Source organism: Saccostrea cucullata, unplaced genomic scaffold (assembly GCF_032062105.1).
Source record: "Saccostrea cucullata isolate Sc308-1 unplaced genomic scaffold, CSIRO_AGI_Scuc_v1 ctg787, whole genome shotgun sequence".
In the NCBI taxonomy this organism is placed as follows: Eukaryota; Metazoa; Mollusca; class Bivalvia; order Ostreida; family Ostreidae; genus Saccostrea; species Saccostrea cuccullata.
In genome coordinates, this window is record NW_026933448.1 from 75,246 (window position 1) to 92,827 (window position 17,582).

General features: G+C 33.5%; 2 protein-coding genes across 2 annotated transcripts in view; one reads left to right on the plus strand and one right to left on the minus strand.

Annotated features, from left to right (window-relative positions):
* Nucleotides 1-11,132: 11,132 nt before the first annotated feature.
* LOC134238340 (membrane protein FAM174-like) lies at nucleotides 11,133-14,351 on the minus strand. The gene is made up of 2 exons (XM_062720463.1): nucleotides 13,948-14,351; nucleotides 11,133-12,633 (listed from the first exon to the last, which is right to left on the minus strand). Exons 1-2 carry the CDS (start codon nucleotides 14,268-14,270, stop codon nucleotides 12,489-12,491), a joined length of 468 nt encoding a protein of 155 aa, XP_062576447.1. The 5' UTR covers nucleotides 14,271-14,351; the 3' UTR covers nucleotides 11,133-12,488.
* Nucleotides 14,352-14,600: 249 nt separating this feature from the next.
* LOC134238341 (uncharacterized) overlaps nucleotides 14,601-17,582 on the plus strand; it is a 49,692-nt gene continuing 46,710 nt past the window's right edge. Inside the window, exon 1 of the mRNA XM_062720465.1 lies at nucleotides 14,601-14,875. Coding sequence (XP_062576449.1) covers nucleotides 14,801-14,875 — 75 coding nt within the window. The 5' untranslated portion in view covers nucleotides 14,601-14,800. The remainder of the gene's footprint in view (nucleotides 14,876-17,582) is intronic.

Genomic DNA, 17,582 nt, shown 5'->3' on the forward strand with positions numbered 1-17,582 from the left:
TCAGTTTTCTCTGAAATGTACCCAAATTAGCAATTTTTCCCATGTGATGCTATTGTCAGCCGATTTGACAGGCATACGACTCGCATTAGACAATTTTCTAATTTTCAAGTTTTTAAGATTAATTCTTTAAATTAATATGTTTATGTATATATTAAACAAAATCCGATTAAATAAAAACTATTTCATGCAAGAAAACAACAGGAATATACAGCACTGATTGAACAAATTAATGGTAAACTATGGCGCTCATTAAATGTATTTGGTTTTGAATCCGTCAATTTGACAATAGCACCCCTGTTTATTTTTCAAAAAAATGCTAAAAAAATTAATTAAATGATCTTAAATGCGTTTTTGTTGTTAGTTTAAACCTTTTTGCAAAAAAATAACACAACAAATAGATTTTTTCATTGTTTATTGTTCTACAAAAAAGAATGGAAAAATTGACGGACCTTTGTGCACTTTTCTCTGGAAGATGTCTTTTTCTAAAAAAAGAGAGGTCAAAGGAAAGGTTGGGGCCAAAATGTTGTTGCAGACTTGCAGTTCAAAAGCTTACATCAGTATGAATTTACTATTAGCATATGAAGTTTGATAAAACTATAATTAATGGTTTATTTAAAACTTAGATAAACACATATTTTAAAAAGTGAGGTGAAGGTCAAAGAAAAATTCAAGGTCAAAATAAGTTGATGTATTAATAGCTCTCAGCAGTATGTATCAGCATATGGAGTTTGATAAATATATCTTGAATTGTTTATTCAAAACTGATCTAGACATTAATTTTAGAAAAGTGAGGTCAAGGTCACAGGAAAGGTCAAGGTAAAAAAGAGTGAAGCATTGTAAAGCTTACATCAGTATATATGTATCATCATGTGAAGTTTCATTACACAACTTGAAGGGTTTCTTTAAAATAAAGCTAAACACTAATTTAAAGAAAAGTTAAGTGAAGGTCAAAGGAAAGGTCAAAGTCAAAAAATATTGCTGCAGTTGGATATTTACATCAGTATGCATCAACATATGAACTTTGATAAAAATATCTGGAAAGTTTCTTTGAGCCCAATGGAAAGACAGATGGAAGGGTGGGGGACGGACATGACAAAACTATACATGCATTCCTAATCATGGTGTGGCATAAAAAACTTGAATCTACATTATATGAGGATGTTTCCATCTATCAAGATTATACAAGCAAATTCAAAGAATTGTGGTCCTCTGCTTTCTGTGTTTTAGTGAATGGGATGCTATGATTTATGGCAGATTGTGTGTCAAATATGCACCCCTATCATATATCAATTTTTGAAAATTGGGTCAAAGGGGAAAAATCATAGCATGCTCTGAAACATTTTGTTGTACATGTCAAATATGCAGTGTTCGAAATTAGCGTCGGTCCGTCGGTCCTGCGCCGACGTTCAAACGGAAGGACTCGTGTATAGTATGACTAAATGGGTCCTTGAAATGATTTTGGGCCGATGATGATTTGCGAAGAAAGAAGGCCTAAAAATTATGTTTCTTTCCTATAACCCGACCGACACATTCAAATTGCTACCATAACTGTGAAGGTTTCAATCAGCTGATGCAATTTTTATAAAGAATGTTAATTGTAGCTTTAGTTGAAATATAGATATGTTGTCCTAGTCAACCTTCACTTAAATATGAAGGGGAATGATCATTTTTATATCATCTAGCATTTCCTCCCCCAATATTTGTTAGCTTCGTTTTCTATCACAAGACAGCCATGTTGGGTGTCTACTGTAAATATCCAACCTGGTTACTTCAGTCCTGGGATGTTTGGCCCTCTTTATTGAGGTATTTAGGTAAAGTGAAAATGAATGTTTTAAATGAAAACTTTATTATACTTCAATATGTGAGATTGTACATAATAGGCAAAAACAAGATGTGTTTGTGAAACACTATGCGCCCGGCGGCAACAAAGTTCAAAATATCTATTTTTAGCATATTGATCACAGTCAAGGTCACAAGGTCATTGACCATGGTGTCATTCGAAAGAACTTAATCAGTGGAGTATGCGTACTAAATATGAAGTCCCTATCTCCTATGGTTCAAAAGTTATGGCAAAAAGTGTAAAGAGCTATTTTTAGCATATAGGTCACAGTCAAGGTCACAAGATCATTGACCTTGCCGTCGTTTGAAAGGACTTTATCGGTGGAGTATGCATACCAAATATGAAGTCCCTATCTCCTATGGTTCAAAAGTTATGACAAACAGTGGAAAAAGCTATTTTGAGCATATAGGTCACAGTCAAGGTCACAAGGTCATTGACCATGGTGTCATTTGAAAGAACTTAATCGGTGGAGTATGCATACCAAATATGAAGTCCTTATCTCCTATGGTTCAAAAGTTATGGCAAAAAGTGTAAAAAGCTATTTTTAGCATATAGGTCACAGTCAAGGTCACAAGATCATTGACCTTGATGTCATTTGAAAAGACTCTATTAGTGGAGTATGCATACTAAATATGAAGTCCCTATCTCCTATGGTTAAAAAGTTATGACAAACAGTGGAAAAAGCTATTTTTAGCATATAGGTCACAGTCAAGGTCACAAGGTCATTGACCTTGATGTCATTTGAAAGGACTTTATTAGTGGAGTATGCATACCAAATACGAAGTCTCTATCTCTTATTGTTCAAAAGTTATGGCCAAGGTTAAAGTTGACAACAGACAAACAGACAAACAGATAAACAGACAAACAGACAAACAGACAGGACAAAAACAATATACGCCCGGGATCTATCGATCCGGGCGCATAAAAAACCTACAGACAGACCCTGTTTTGGGGGGAAATGTTACATAAAACAAAAAGTATGTTAACAGTAATATTAACATATTTTTTTTGTTAAATAACATAATTTTTTCTATTGGTAAGGAATTGATAAACTTACCAAGATTGTCTATTAAAGTTTATTCTCCCAAAATATTTGATGGTATAATTTTTGGGCCTATGCTGCCTTGGAAGGACTTGTGTCGACCCTTTATCAGTGGGTCCTTTGGACCCACAGAAAATAATTCCGAATTTCGAACACTGCAAATATGAAAGTCCTATCTCTTTTGAATCAAAAGTTATATATACAATATAATATTTTTGAAAAGTAGGTTAAACTTCTAGGTCAAGGTCACAGAGTCAAAAGTCATGATATATTTAGAAAAGTCTTTTCACATGTAATAAACATGTATAATTTGAATGCCCTTTCTTTTCTCTTTCAAAATGATCAATTAAAAATGTTATTTTTTGGAAAGTAGGTAAAACTTTAAGGTTGAGGTCTCACTTGGGTTAAAAAATCATAGTATATTTAGAAAGTTTTGTGGTAATGTACATGTGAAATATGAAAGCACTATCTCTTATTATTCAAAAGTTATCACCAAGGTTAAATTTATTGTGACAGATGCACATACTAGCTGTCAATAAGATGGACAGACTGACAGACAAATGAGATTTAATGTCCCCTCCCTTTCCCCAAAATGGGGGACAATAATGCCCTTGCTGTTCTTGAGAAGAAGATTTCTCATGGAAAAAATCCCCTGCATATTTCTTAATGCAAATCAATATTGTGTTTTTATGTCATTTTGTTTGTTGTTAAACATCCCTCTCAGGAATTTTTCACTCATATGGAGACACCACCACTTGAAAAATAACGAGGACAAATTAGATTTGAGGTCAACATTCATTTTAGGAGTTTTCAACCATTAAGGCGTAAAGAAATATTAACTCGATACTTCCCCTCACCCCTTCCCAGACCCCTGTTTGTTCATGTATGCAAACTACTATACTTGTTTTTACATTTAAAAAAAATGTTTATACAAATAGTTTAATGTGGTCCATCTCTGAATGATTTTCATTCCTAATTCTAGGAAGATAGGTTGACACAAATTCATGAATAAAATGTCAAGTAATCTTATCATTGATGCACTTTTTTTAATTTAATGCAGTCATATTGTGAACATTTCCAGCTCATTAGGAGAGTGGGGATGACCTCTTAAATATGGGTTCATAACATTTATACCATTAAATTTACATAACATAATAACACAAGTAACAAAATTATGTATAGTCAAATGGAAAAAGTTTCCTACTATTTAGGAGTCACATGATCATTTGTCATTACAGGGACAGGGAAGTGGATTGGGAGATCGCCCCCTCAACCCCCCCCCCCCCCCCCTGGATATTTGCAGGACTATAATATATACTGGAGGAAATAAAAATGACTTTGAATGCTCTAAGTGTCCCTCCACCCTAGAAAACAGACCCAACCATAACTTCTTTTTTTTTTGCTTCTCAGGAAATTCTGGTCTGGCCCTCCCAGAAAAATAATTCTGGATCTTGTAACTGAATGTAACGTTGATAACGGGGGATAACTCTTCAGAATGTGAAATTCGTCTATTGTAGCATCGGATGACCTTTGATCTTTTAAACTTGAACCTAACCGTTTGCATTTCAGACTATTTTACCCAAATCTAGACCAAAACTTGTACTTACCGATTGTCATTAATTAGGCCTTGTCATCTTCATGAAATATAATCCAGTTAAAACACAAAATGAAATAATTCCTACTGACATATGCAATGATGCACACTAGTAGCCTACTGCACGTGCAGTGAAATCTAAAATGATAATGCCAATGGTAAAACTAGTATTAAGTTGGGAACGTGACGCAAGCCCAATGTGATGCAGTGTTCAGATACATGTATACTGCAAGAACAAATTGAAAATTATCATTTACAAAAGATGTTTTATTTTAACTTTGCCATCTAGGCCTATTTCCAAAAACAGGCAAATAAGGTGTGTTTGTGTGTGTGTGTTGATGGGAGAGGGGTGCGGGTTGACTAAATTGATTGTGTATATGGCAGCTTTCAAGAAGTTTCTGTCTAATCAAATATAAATAAACTTTGCACATTTTGAAAAATTCATCAAAAACGCTTTACACTAATTTGAATAATATTATTTTTTGTTAATCTATATTAGAAAATAGATTTAAAAAGTTCCAATTACCGTACAAGTAGAATTTTTAGCGAGGATTTAATTTTGGCATTATTAGCGAGGGTGCTGATATCGCTAAAATTGAATACCACTGAAAATTAATTGCTTATCATTTATAAAAGCTTCTTGAATTAGCATTTTAAAATCGCTAAAATTACTTCTCGCTAAAAATAAAATACCAGATTTTAGGTAGAAATCGCTAAATTTGCGTTTCGCTAAAATTTCCACTTATACAGTATGTGCCAAAAATTTATAACCCCCCCTTTATCAAACCTAATTTACATCATTAATTTAATTTTGTTGTTTAATTTCCGACTGGTAATCAATTATGAATATGAAATACCAATAAGATGGAGTCCCATGGGTCACATGGTCACTATAGCTGCAGATCTGTAGCGTTATGGTTTTATATACATGTATTAGTCTTTGACCATAAAGCTACAGATCCCTTTAATGCAAAAAAGGTGCAATTTACGGCGCAATATGTTTTGCGCACTTCTGGGGAGAATTTCTCCACTTTCCAGCATCGGTTAATTTACTACCTTTCACTCCCTAATTCTAGGCACATTGTTTAACTAATCTGTATATTTTATCCATCTCCAATCCTTTTATAGTCGTCTCTACACGTGATAAACTCGCTTGATTAAAATTATTTGTTAGATTGCTGAAAATTCACATCAAGCGAGTTTTTTGCCTGTAGAGATGACTATAAATCATTAAATGGCTGGGAGGTGGACAAAATATACATATTGGCTACAGAATGTGTCTAAAATTAGGGAGTGAAAGGTAGTTGATTGACCAATGCTAGAAAGTGGAGAAAAACTGCCCAAGAGTGCGCAAAAAATATTGCGCCGTAAATTGCACCTTTTTTGCATATGGGGATCTGTAGCGTTATGGTCAAAGTCAAATATATAAAACCATAACACTGCAGATCTGCAGCTACATGGTCACCTGAGCATATTATGCTCAATTTGATGAATACATGTATTATGTAAATTATTGAATTATATTGACTTTTCCCTTGGTAAAGCCCAATAGGAAGAAGTGTGCATTTAGAGGCAAACACCTTAGTGCGGGTATTACTGTCTCATGACAGCATCTAGTTTAAAATTTTTAAATACAGCGTGTAAGTTGATCACTAGGCCTATTTTGTTGGATTATCGTAATGCGTAGTCCGCGGAAGTTATGCTAGTGTAGAAGAGTTCCGATTTTGAGGGGAGATAAATCACTTTTTAAAATGGGGAATACTGTGACTGTATTTAAACTTTTATTCGTCTGAGGTCGGATTATGACGGATACTATAATGATTTGAGGAATGACGCTTTACAATTTTGAGTTGATAATTCTTTAACACCTCCTATTTGCATTTATTAAATATTCGAATGTCGTTTCATTATTCGATCGTCGGTCCATTCGACTGTTCGTTGACATCCCTAATATATATAAGAAGAATGGGCGTATTTGGCCTGTGATCTGCAGGAATCATTTTTACGAAACATTTATGGTTTAAATGTCCATGATTTGGTTGGCTGAACATAGCTGGTCAGATTTTACAAACACGTCCATAAGTTTTTTTTTTTTCATTTAGTTTGAAAGACCATGTGATATTGTAACATCTATGCCCGTTTTTCCTAGGGGGTACTATAACATAGTAATGCTTCACAAAAAATAAACACCTAAAATATTTAATGCGATAGTGTACATGTACATTATGGAATAGAAGATTGGAATTGATTTCGCTTGAGAACAAAACTGAACCAAAATTTATCAAATTCAAAATTTTAATACATCAGGACATAAAACGAAACTAACAAACTAAATGATTGTTTGCATGAAAAAAAATTAACGCCCAATGCCAGGCTCGAACCAAAAACTTTTCGCTTCAAACGCACTAAACAGGTATCCCTACTTACTGAGCTATCACCGCTACGCGTATTTAGATGATCTAAAAAGGACAAAGAAACACCACATTCACACATTTGGATTTTTTGGGAAAAAGTACATTTTTCGTGGTCTCTGGGTCTTCTCTCCATTTTTTAAGAATGTGTATTCGTTTCTTTGAATAAAAATACACACAAATCACGTTTCAAAATTATGGAGAGAAGACCCAGAGATAGAAACATTTTAGAAAAACGTGTTTAAAAATGTACCATTTTGTACCAAATGTCTGATCTGGCCCATTTTCAAGTTATTTTTCAGTAAATCAAAGCTCAACTTCGGGAAAATATTTTCCTTTCCTGTTGCACAGGAACCCGATAAATAAAAAGATCATAAAATTTCATGTGACATGTCGATAAAATTTTCACTTTTCAATTACGCCCAGATTCCTGCCGAATGCCAATCAAAAGCGCCCTCTTTCTTTTGAAGAGTTAGAACTAGGGCTTTCAGGGTGTATTCCATGTGACAATACCTTACTTCGGATACCAGCAGTTTTGACCTTTTACAATGTAACGTTGACCTAGAAGTTTGATTTATTGATTGATTGTGTGTTGTTTAACGTCCCTCTCAGAGATTTTTTCACTCATATGGAGACGTCAGCACTTGCTGGTGCAGAGCTGTATATTCTGTCCTATACTTGGCACTGAGTGCCATTGCGTAGGGAGGGAACTTTTTCATGCCAGCACCTACTGAGACACGGGACCTCGATCAGTTTATACAGTCTCATCCTATGGAGCGGTCTTCCCCTATCACAGACCTAGGAGTTTGATTTACTCTTTAAAACTTTAATCTCGGCCATAACTTTTGAACACGAGGCACTAGCGCTTTTATACTTCACAGATGTATTCCTCGTGACAAGACCTTCCTTCGGATACCAACAATTTGACCTTGATCTTGGAGGCTGACTGCATTTAAGAAACTTCAACCCTTGCCATAAGCTGCCAAATGGGTGCATCAGTGCTTCACAAACAAAACTTGTTTTTCCATATAAATATATGACCAATAAATGTATTTTTCAAGACAGCCCTACCCTGGAATAGTTTTTGTGCAACCAGCCCAAGCTGAAATATTCATCAAACTATTAACCATTGCATTAATTAGGTTATGGAGAGGAGGTTGAAAATGTTAAAAGTTAACATTCAGACTGACTGACAGATGAATGCCATTCAATACGTCATCAGAAAAAGCTCACAAGGTAAGGTGAGGTTAAAACAAAAGGAAAACCTCCGACTTTTAAACATATTTATTAATCACAAGATGGATTGTGAATTTTTTTCTTAATCTAAAGAAAACAACAATGACTTAGACATTGATAGAGGCAATAAACTTTGCATCCTTACTGTCAAGAAATAAACTACATATCAACTTGTACTTCAACGAAAAATAGGCAAACTTAATAAACATGATATCAATTTCCTGGTATGATTTCATCTTAATAGAGGAAAGCAAAATGAAACAGTATAGGCATTGCATTATAACTACTGAATGTACAGTATAATCCAATACTTGTAGAAAACATAGCATAAATCAGAGACACCACTCAAAACTTCATCTTTATCCTATAAGGCACAGCAATAAATCTGAAAGGTGTCTTTCTGCATTGTTCTCTTTATACTTCATACACTCCATTCCATAAAAAGCAAATAAAACAACCTCTGCATTTTTCTTCCATAATTTCTTTTGTAAAATGACAATATTTAATGTGTTTCATTTTAATACTTTATAGTATAAACTGTATATGGAAATTTCCATTACCTGTAACAGTAAAGTCTTAATAGCAAAAAAAAACAAAAGGACACTTTATCTATATTATTCTTGATACAACAGTTAGAAATTTTTGTCCCTGGATAGCTAAGGTTCTCATGTATGTTTTTATTATAGTGAATTTCAACAAATGATATACTTAAAGTATATCTGTTCTCTTAGCAATTATGTTAAGGACAACCAAATGGTACAAACAGAAGCTAGGGGAAGGTTCCTTTCATTTAATGTTTATAACCCAGCTACATATACCTGTCATAGTACAGAGAGATCAAGCAATATTTTAATGTAAATAAATTGTATGAATGATTTCAAAGACAACAAAGAGGCATCATAATCTTTAGAAATAAATAAATAAGTTATATATTCTGTGGAAAAATGAAATTTTTTTTACAAAGCTATCATGCGTCTTAAAAAGGGTATAAAGCAAACATGGATATACAGCACTATATACCTAGGATTTATTATACATTACACACAATCATGTGTATTACTATAAGTAAAGCTAATCACCACTGTTTGAACTAGCCTTCGTGATGGAATAATCACTGTTCTATGACCATCAAAACAATGCAGAAATTTCTTAGTCTTTTCTGTGGTATTGTATAACAAAATATAGGTTTAACAAAAAAGTATTTTGATTTTTAGCAGAGATATAGAACTCAGATGAATGTAAAGTCAGATCATATGTTGTCATTTGAGGAAATAGTTAAGCAATATTTAAGTTGGGTGTAATCTTAAGAAACATTGATAGACATTACAGGAATGTTTTCTAATGTACAACTAGATTTGTGATTACTAATCTAAGTTTTCTTACATTTTTATACTACAAACCTATGTTCAAATATCACTAAATCTATAAGAACTTTTTATAAAAATAAACAATTTTGGTTTCATTAAAGCACCATCACCTGTATTAAATTATGTTCTGATTAGGGACTAAAATATCCGGTAGGATACTGTAAAAAAAAATCAAGGGGCCACATTGCTCACCTGAGTGTTGGTAGAAATTAGAGAAACACATTTAAATAATAAAAATTTCAATGTATGAATTTGTTACTCTTGAGAAAGAGATTTGTTACTTTTTCTTTAAATCTCTATGCTTATATTTGATCCCCTGTTGTGCCCCCACCCTATCCCTGGGGTTAGGTTTGATGGAACTTAAATCTACATAACATGAGGATGCTTTTGTATCAAAAAGACAAATGCTGGCTTTGCTGTTCTACAGAAGAAGGTTCTAAAATTAAAATTCTATATATTCCTACATATTAATATGTTCCCCCTATAATTGTCCCATCCTACCCTTGGGGATATGTTTACTTTGAAAAAAAAAAATTAAATATACTCTGTATAAGGCCAGATAAAATTAATCTTTAGATTCTTGTCCTAATTTGCTAAAAAAAATTGGGGCGGGTGGGCGGATTTTATTTTTTATTTTTTATAATTGTTAATTTGTAAGTATCAACAAAACATGGACTCTTCGTACAGATTTTTTAAAAATTATCTTAATGCCAATATGAATAGATTTTATTCTTTTCGTATTTTTTTTAATTTTTAAAGAAGATTCTTGCTTTAAAAAATTAAATGTTAATTAACAAATTATCAAGTATACATATACTGCAAATGCCAAACAAAATGAGGTGGGATACCAATAAATTGTGTATGCATGGCTTTTCATCGGCCTTTCCCCAAATACGTTTTAGTTTTACCTACAAATCCCTCTGTTTTCTGTAAAATATCAGAGATTTCCACCTTCCTAAAAAATTTGATCTTTCTTGAGACTTGACGTGTTCGACATTAAAATAGGTCATATTTGCAAAATCTAAAAAAAAATTCTAATAAAATATTCTATTGAAAAGCCTAGGCCTGAACAGTTTTAAGATTTAACATTTCCTTAGCAGTTAACATTCTCTAAAGTCTGCATACGATGTTTTATTTTTTTTTTCAAAACAAAATCACACATAGCTGGAGATCGGGCATTAAAACTTGACCAGGTTTCATTTTCTTCGATTGTCTATTTTTACTTTGTTAAAATCTCTCTCTCAAAAAAAAACTTACTCATGCCAGTGATAGTATCTAGATGTGTTTATGCTATTTTTTCTTCTCTCTCTTCTCCATACTGACAAATTATCTTTTCCATACATATTTAAACTGCTTTTATTGCCAATTTTTCTCCATTCTTCACATGGCTCTTTTTATATAAATAGCGGCACGCGACTTTTAATGAAGACAGGAGATAACACTTAAACTTGACCGAAATTCTTGCTGAATAAAAATACATGAAAATACTTTTAATACTCAAAAATCAGAATAAAAAACACCGGGGCAGGACATTTTGAGAGGGGCGGGCGGGGATGAGAATCTAAAGATTAATTTTATCTGGCCTAATGTGTGATGAAGCTTTCATTAAAGTTCTTGCACAGTGGTTCTTGAGAAAATTTCAAAAAGGTCATAAAATTTTCACTTATTTTAAGTGATCTCCCCTTGAAATAAGAAATAGGGTGTGGTCCTTTACATAAATAAAATTAGATTCCTTTCAGGGAATGCTTTGTGGGAATTAAGTTTGGTTGACACTAGCTGAGTGGTTTAAAAATGTGAAAAATTCACAAACCACACATAACAAACAGATATAGAACAACCTTCAATCAGAAAAGCTTACTTGAGCCCTGGGTTCAGGTAAGCTAAAAATATTTCCTCTAAGAAAAACAAAACATTAATACTTAACATTTCTCTAAGGAAAATTCTGGACTTTCCGGGTACAAAAAAAAAATTAAAGTTCATTTGTTTCAAGATGTTCAGATATATACATATTTACAACAAAATACAAAAAAAATCTTCCAAAAATGGAATGGATTTCCTTAACAGAAAGACACACTTAAAGACAGGGTTATAAATAGAGTACCTTCTTGTAAAATTGTCAAATCAGAGTATTATCAACAACACAAGGCTCTTACACAGAAAATTAAATAAAACACCTGTACAATATTATGTAATACAGTTTGTTATTCCTTAATATAACCAGCACCTTAATTTTTAATAACATCAACAATCAAAGAAAATGTCAAAATAATTTTCAATTATACATCATTGCTTTCATCAAAAGCTTACAACACAACACACTGAATTATGCTTTCTTCATGAAATTGATGCTGATCATGTAGTTACAAATAAAGAAAAAAAATGCAGTACATGACACAAAGTGAAAAGTGATCCTCCAAGATTTTACATAGAGTACCTAGTACAGAAAAAACAATTAGTTCCCAAAATCAATCATTAGAATTAACAGTATAATTGACTTTTACATCATATTCTTAATAACAAAAGTGATTTATCATTCAAGAATTTCAAGCATATCTTTCATGTGTACATTTACATACATAGTAACTTCCTCATTAAGCAAAAGTCAACTGATTTATATCCATAATGTCTACTACTTTCATCAAAATATCTAAAGCTTCTCTAGAAATCTACTTCTCTGCTTTGCTTGAGTAGCTCAAGTATTATTAAACCATTTGCTCATAAGATCTCATCAGTTCTGAGATATCCCAGTATCTGAATTGAGAACATAAAATATGATTTAACACTTTTTGTAGCTATATAACAAGCAACTATTTACTCTGTCTATTTGCACAATCAAAAGTACCTATGCTTTATTTGATATACACTTGCAAAAACAATTTTTAATATAACTCCCAGTTCTTTCAGTTCTTTCGCTGAGAATGCATATAGAAATATTAAAGTGTGAAGGGCATAACTTTATGTTTGTATTCTGTTCTATTTCACCTCAGATAAGGGAGATTCATTTTTTCCGTCTGTTCATTTCAAACACAGTAGTATCTTCATCATCGTCGTCGTCATCTGCGTCGAGTGGCGCCATCTCGTAGTCTGCCCCACGTCCCGTAATCAATCCATACTTCTTTGACTTGTTCCTCTTTCTTCTCACTCTGTCAAAAATCAAACTTAATTAATAAATATTTCATAATTCACAAATAATTGAAGTACTTATGGTTATTTTGAAAGAAAAAAAATAAAACCCACATCACCAGAACACTGATTTTTTACATTGTTTTAAATTTCAATTGATACAATTACAGAACAAGCAATATGTTTAATTAAGAATTAAAATTCTGATATAAAAAAAAATGCAAAATAAAATTTTCATGTTTAATAATGCAGTAACAGATGATTAAAACTGCAGACAATTGAGGTGATCTCAATACATGCACACGTAGGAATTTAGGCTGGACTGAGGACATCGGCCTGGATAGCTCAGTGGTTAGAGTACCTGACTAGAAATACAGGGGTCCAGAGTTCGATTCCCCGTCCAGCCATATATTTTTATTTATATGTATTTATGAATTTTCAATGTATGTTTACTCAATCCTCCTTTACATACAGTACTGTGGTTAGAGTTTCTGCTCCAAATTTGTGGAGTAAGGAGTTGATCCTTATGTCATGGGTTCAAATTCCACCATGGGATGAGGAGTCTGGACCTTGGGATGAGACATTGTAAACTGTGTCCCGTGTTGCACTAGATGCTGGCATGTAAAAGATCCCTTACTCAGAGTTCTTGAAATCTTTCGGTCCTGTCGGCAAGACCGATAAAAACAACCAAGACAGTTAGACCGATCACTTTACGTTCTGTGTCAGTCCAAATGACCAGTAGATGTTGAGAAAGCAACTTGCAAAAATCCGACTAAATTTCGTACAAATTACCTATAACCGACCGATCACAATCTGTTAAACGCTTTTCAGTATCTCGTAATGGCTTCCTCGATGAACACAAGTACCAAACTATGATTGATTAATTGTTTTAACAAGTTTTTGATGGCGATAAGGTATTAGCCAGGTGAGAAAAATCGAACTAGATTAAAAACTTATGAAGAAAATTGACCTCACACAAAAATTCAACGAAATTTGTTATACGATGATCAAATTCGCATGAAGTATGCAGTGTGTATATGACGGAGGGACCGCGAAATGTAATGATGATAAAATTCAAATACAGTTTTAATCTTCTTTAAATTATGTTTAATTATTTTGTTGGACTGCTGAGCATAGGACAAAATTTGCAGCTCTCCACCAGCAAGTGGTGGCGTCTCCATGAGTGAAAAATTCTCAAGAGGGTCTTTACACAACAAACGATCAATACATCCTTTATAAGCACTTGCACACATAAACACTTTGCAATCATTACACCCGATTGCTGAAGAATTTAAGTAAGAATCACACTAACATGAGCAGATAAGTGAACATACCTCCAGGCTCTAATTCCGAAGTATACCACCACAATGGCAGTGAGGCCTATCAACACATAAAATGCCCTCATCAACATCCCTTTGTTTTCTTTAAAGTTAAAAAAGCTACCATCTCCCACATTTTCTGTTCCATTCTTTGCTGTTTCATTGGCACCTGGTTTCGGTGTAGTCGTGCTTAATGTCGATGTACTGCTTTTGGGAGATGCAGTGCTTTCACCCGTGGCTTTATCCGCACTGTCACAAGGAATAACTGTCAAAATTACAATAATGAGGGAAATGTAAATAATTTTTGATGTCATGTTGACTGAACACTGTAATGTCATGATTTGACAAGTGAGTCAAGGCGTAAATATCACTCCAACATGAATAACAACATTTTTCGACACATCACAAGATTCGACGGAAGTGATATGACGAGTAGGCATTAACTTGTACAATGCTTGAGTCGTGCAAAAATGTTGAATTATATTTTGAAAAATTTAAGCCTTCTTTATAGGGTTTGTAGAAGAAAATAAATTTGTTTATAATATGTTATAATATTTTGCACCCATATAATTAAAATATTCAACATATATACAATTCATTTTTTACGACTATAAATCGGCTGGTTTATCTAAATTGGACATTTTGGCGCAAAAATTGAAAAACAATATTCTCAGTAATTTCTTATTATGGAGTATAAAACTTGTAGTCAGTCACCATAAAACTGTTAGGTGTGTCACATAAATGACACCGACATTTTAAAAAACTGCATTAGATTTATCACTTCGTTCCTTCTTTGATAATGTAAGCAGCTGGTGTGTGATGATACATAGATATTGTGGTCTGTGGATGTTTTTCCATAGGTACAGCAATGGTTGACAGTAGGGAGAAGGAAGAATTTCTTAAACTTGCAGTGGATTTGCTACAGCTCAGCAAGACTGATCAGGTAGGAAAAGAGAGTATAGCCAGACTGCTGGAAATTCTTAATGATTGTACATTGTTTAACGTCCCTCAAGAGAATTTTTCACTCACAGTCATATGGAGACGCCACCTCTTGCCGGTGGAGAGCTGCAAATTTTGTCCTATACTGGGCACTCAGGGCCATTGAGCAAGGAGGGATCTTTTTTGTGCCAGCATCTACTGCGACCTCAGGGCTCGACATTAACTTTTTTTCCTACTTGTCCATTTGGACAAGTGACCAAGACATTTACTTGTCCGAATTTCAACTTCACTTGTCCGAAAATTTTTCAATAAAGTTCAATAGTTTCAACTTGAAAATTAAAATAAAGTCCTTTTATTTACACATATCATGCGCTTGATTGATTCTTGATGTTATTGATAAATACAACAGACACATAAAACGAAATTTAATTTAGTCTTTCTGTCCTGACAATAACATAAATGTCCACAAGTGAACCTGTCAACATCAAACAATTCACACTTTGGTTCGTATCTTCCATGACTTTTCAGTAGTATGCAATCAGGGCTCCCACTGGACCGAAAATATTTTTCGCCACTTTTCGCGACACAATCTTTAAGGAAAGGCATACGTACATCTGATTTCTCGACAATGCAATGCACTTTTTTTTAATTCAATTTTTTTTATTATGTTTATCTGACACAGACATTGTTTCAAAATTGTAATGTTTAAAGCTTATGGTAGTATCCATTTTAAAAAAGAAAAATAATAATAATGTTGGAATCACACAATTAATTTGATATTGTATTGATATCAGCCAACTCTTGACAGAAAATGTCCTCTTGTTTACATTTTTTTTCACCTGGGAAGGGGGGGGGGGGCTCCAGACCTAGTAAAATATGACATTTTTTAAAAATAGAAATTTTCATTTTTTCATTAATTAAATTGTGAAGAGAAGTAAATTAAAAAGAAATGAAAATTAGGTTTGAAACTTGACTTTATTTTAACAACTTGGAGACTCCAGGGTTTAATATGCAAGCTCATGTTATTGTAAATAATTCAGTGTAATTTACTAACTAAAGATAATTCTGTTTCCAAACCAATTTATTTTTCACTCTTTGTAAGTTAACGGTATATTATCGTACACATTTTTCAATTTTCAGTAGGTAAAATTTGAAGCCATTCTTTACAATTTTCGTCATGTTTCCCTACTTTCGGTTTTAAAAAAACGATCTACATCATGTACATAGATCCAGATTTTGTTGATAAAAATCTTTTATTTATTAACTTCATCTCCCATTAACACTTTATCCCCCCTTGTTTAATCCAAATTATATCATTTCAAGCAATTTTGTATCCCTTTATTGCCCCAGGCTAGTTACCTAGTCAGCATTGTTCGTTCAAGCGAGACGTGATTTCCTACATGTAGGTTTCAGTTTTCACACCTCTGCTGCATTAATTAAGTAAACAAAGGGACTTATCTGTGTACATTGAATAAACAAAGGAGCTAAACTGGACTACATAAATTTTGTACATGGTACATCTAAAAAAATAATTTTCGCCACTTATGAATTTCTTTTCGCCACTTTTGAAAAAAATTCGCAATTGGCGACAATGGCGAATCACAGCTCGAGCCCTGTATGCAATTAGTGAACTTAATTCGATCCCGATCGAATGTGAACTCAATATTAATATAGCGATACATATCGGGATCGAAGTTTAGATTTTATGTACAGCATCCGTCTTGAGACTACCGAATTAGCTCAACCAATTGGATTTAGCTTTCAACAGCCGTTCTTTTTATTATTTAGAGACCCCATTACATTAAAATGCACTTGTCAAATCGGACAAGTGCCCAGCAATATTCACTTGTCCGTATTTTATTTTCACTGGTACTGGACAAGCGGACAAGCGTTAATGTCAAGCCCTGGACCTCGGTTTATGCAGTCTCATCCAAAGGACCGGTCTCCATGTCCCACGATGGGATTCGTACTTGCGACATAAGGATTGACTCCTTACTTCACGACTCGAGAGCAGACGCTCTAAGCAGCGGGTGACGATGATAAAATGTTGCAGATTTAGAACTCGCTCATCAGAAAAAAAATGGGATTGATGACTAGACAGTAATCCGAGATTCTTCTGACTCTTACACTGCTTGTCCATTGCACATGCCACAATATAAAATCAGGCCTGGTGTAAAAGTCAAAGTAATCTCGGATGAACATGGAAAAATAAATAGAGAAATACCACATTTTTGTGGACAATAAACAGGTAAATAATTTATTGTCCCCAGCTGAAAGTGAGGGATATTAATTTCGGTCTGACTCTGTCTGTCTGTCTGTAGTTCTGTCTGCGTGTAACGCTTTCAGTTCCATGTGATTACATCTCGAGAAGCCCTTGATCTTTTGCAATTAAATTTTGCACAATAACTCTCCATGGCCTAAGGAAGATTAGTTTTGGTTTTGAGGTCCAAAAGTCAAGGTCATAAATTTAAAAAAAATCTGTCTGTTTTATAAGTTTTGTTTCCACACAATATCTCAATAAATCTTTCAGCTTTTGCATGTTTTGCGATTGTATTTTATCATGTTTATTACACAACTCCCTTATGGCTTAAAGAAGACCCAATCTAATCCAATAATATACAGTTATTGACTCTGTGGTGAATATAGCTTTTAGATTATTTACTTGAGAATTAAGAAAGGGTCTTTGGAAAACATTCATCCCCTTGTTCACT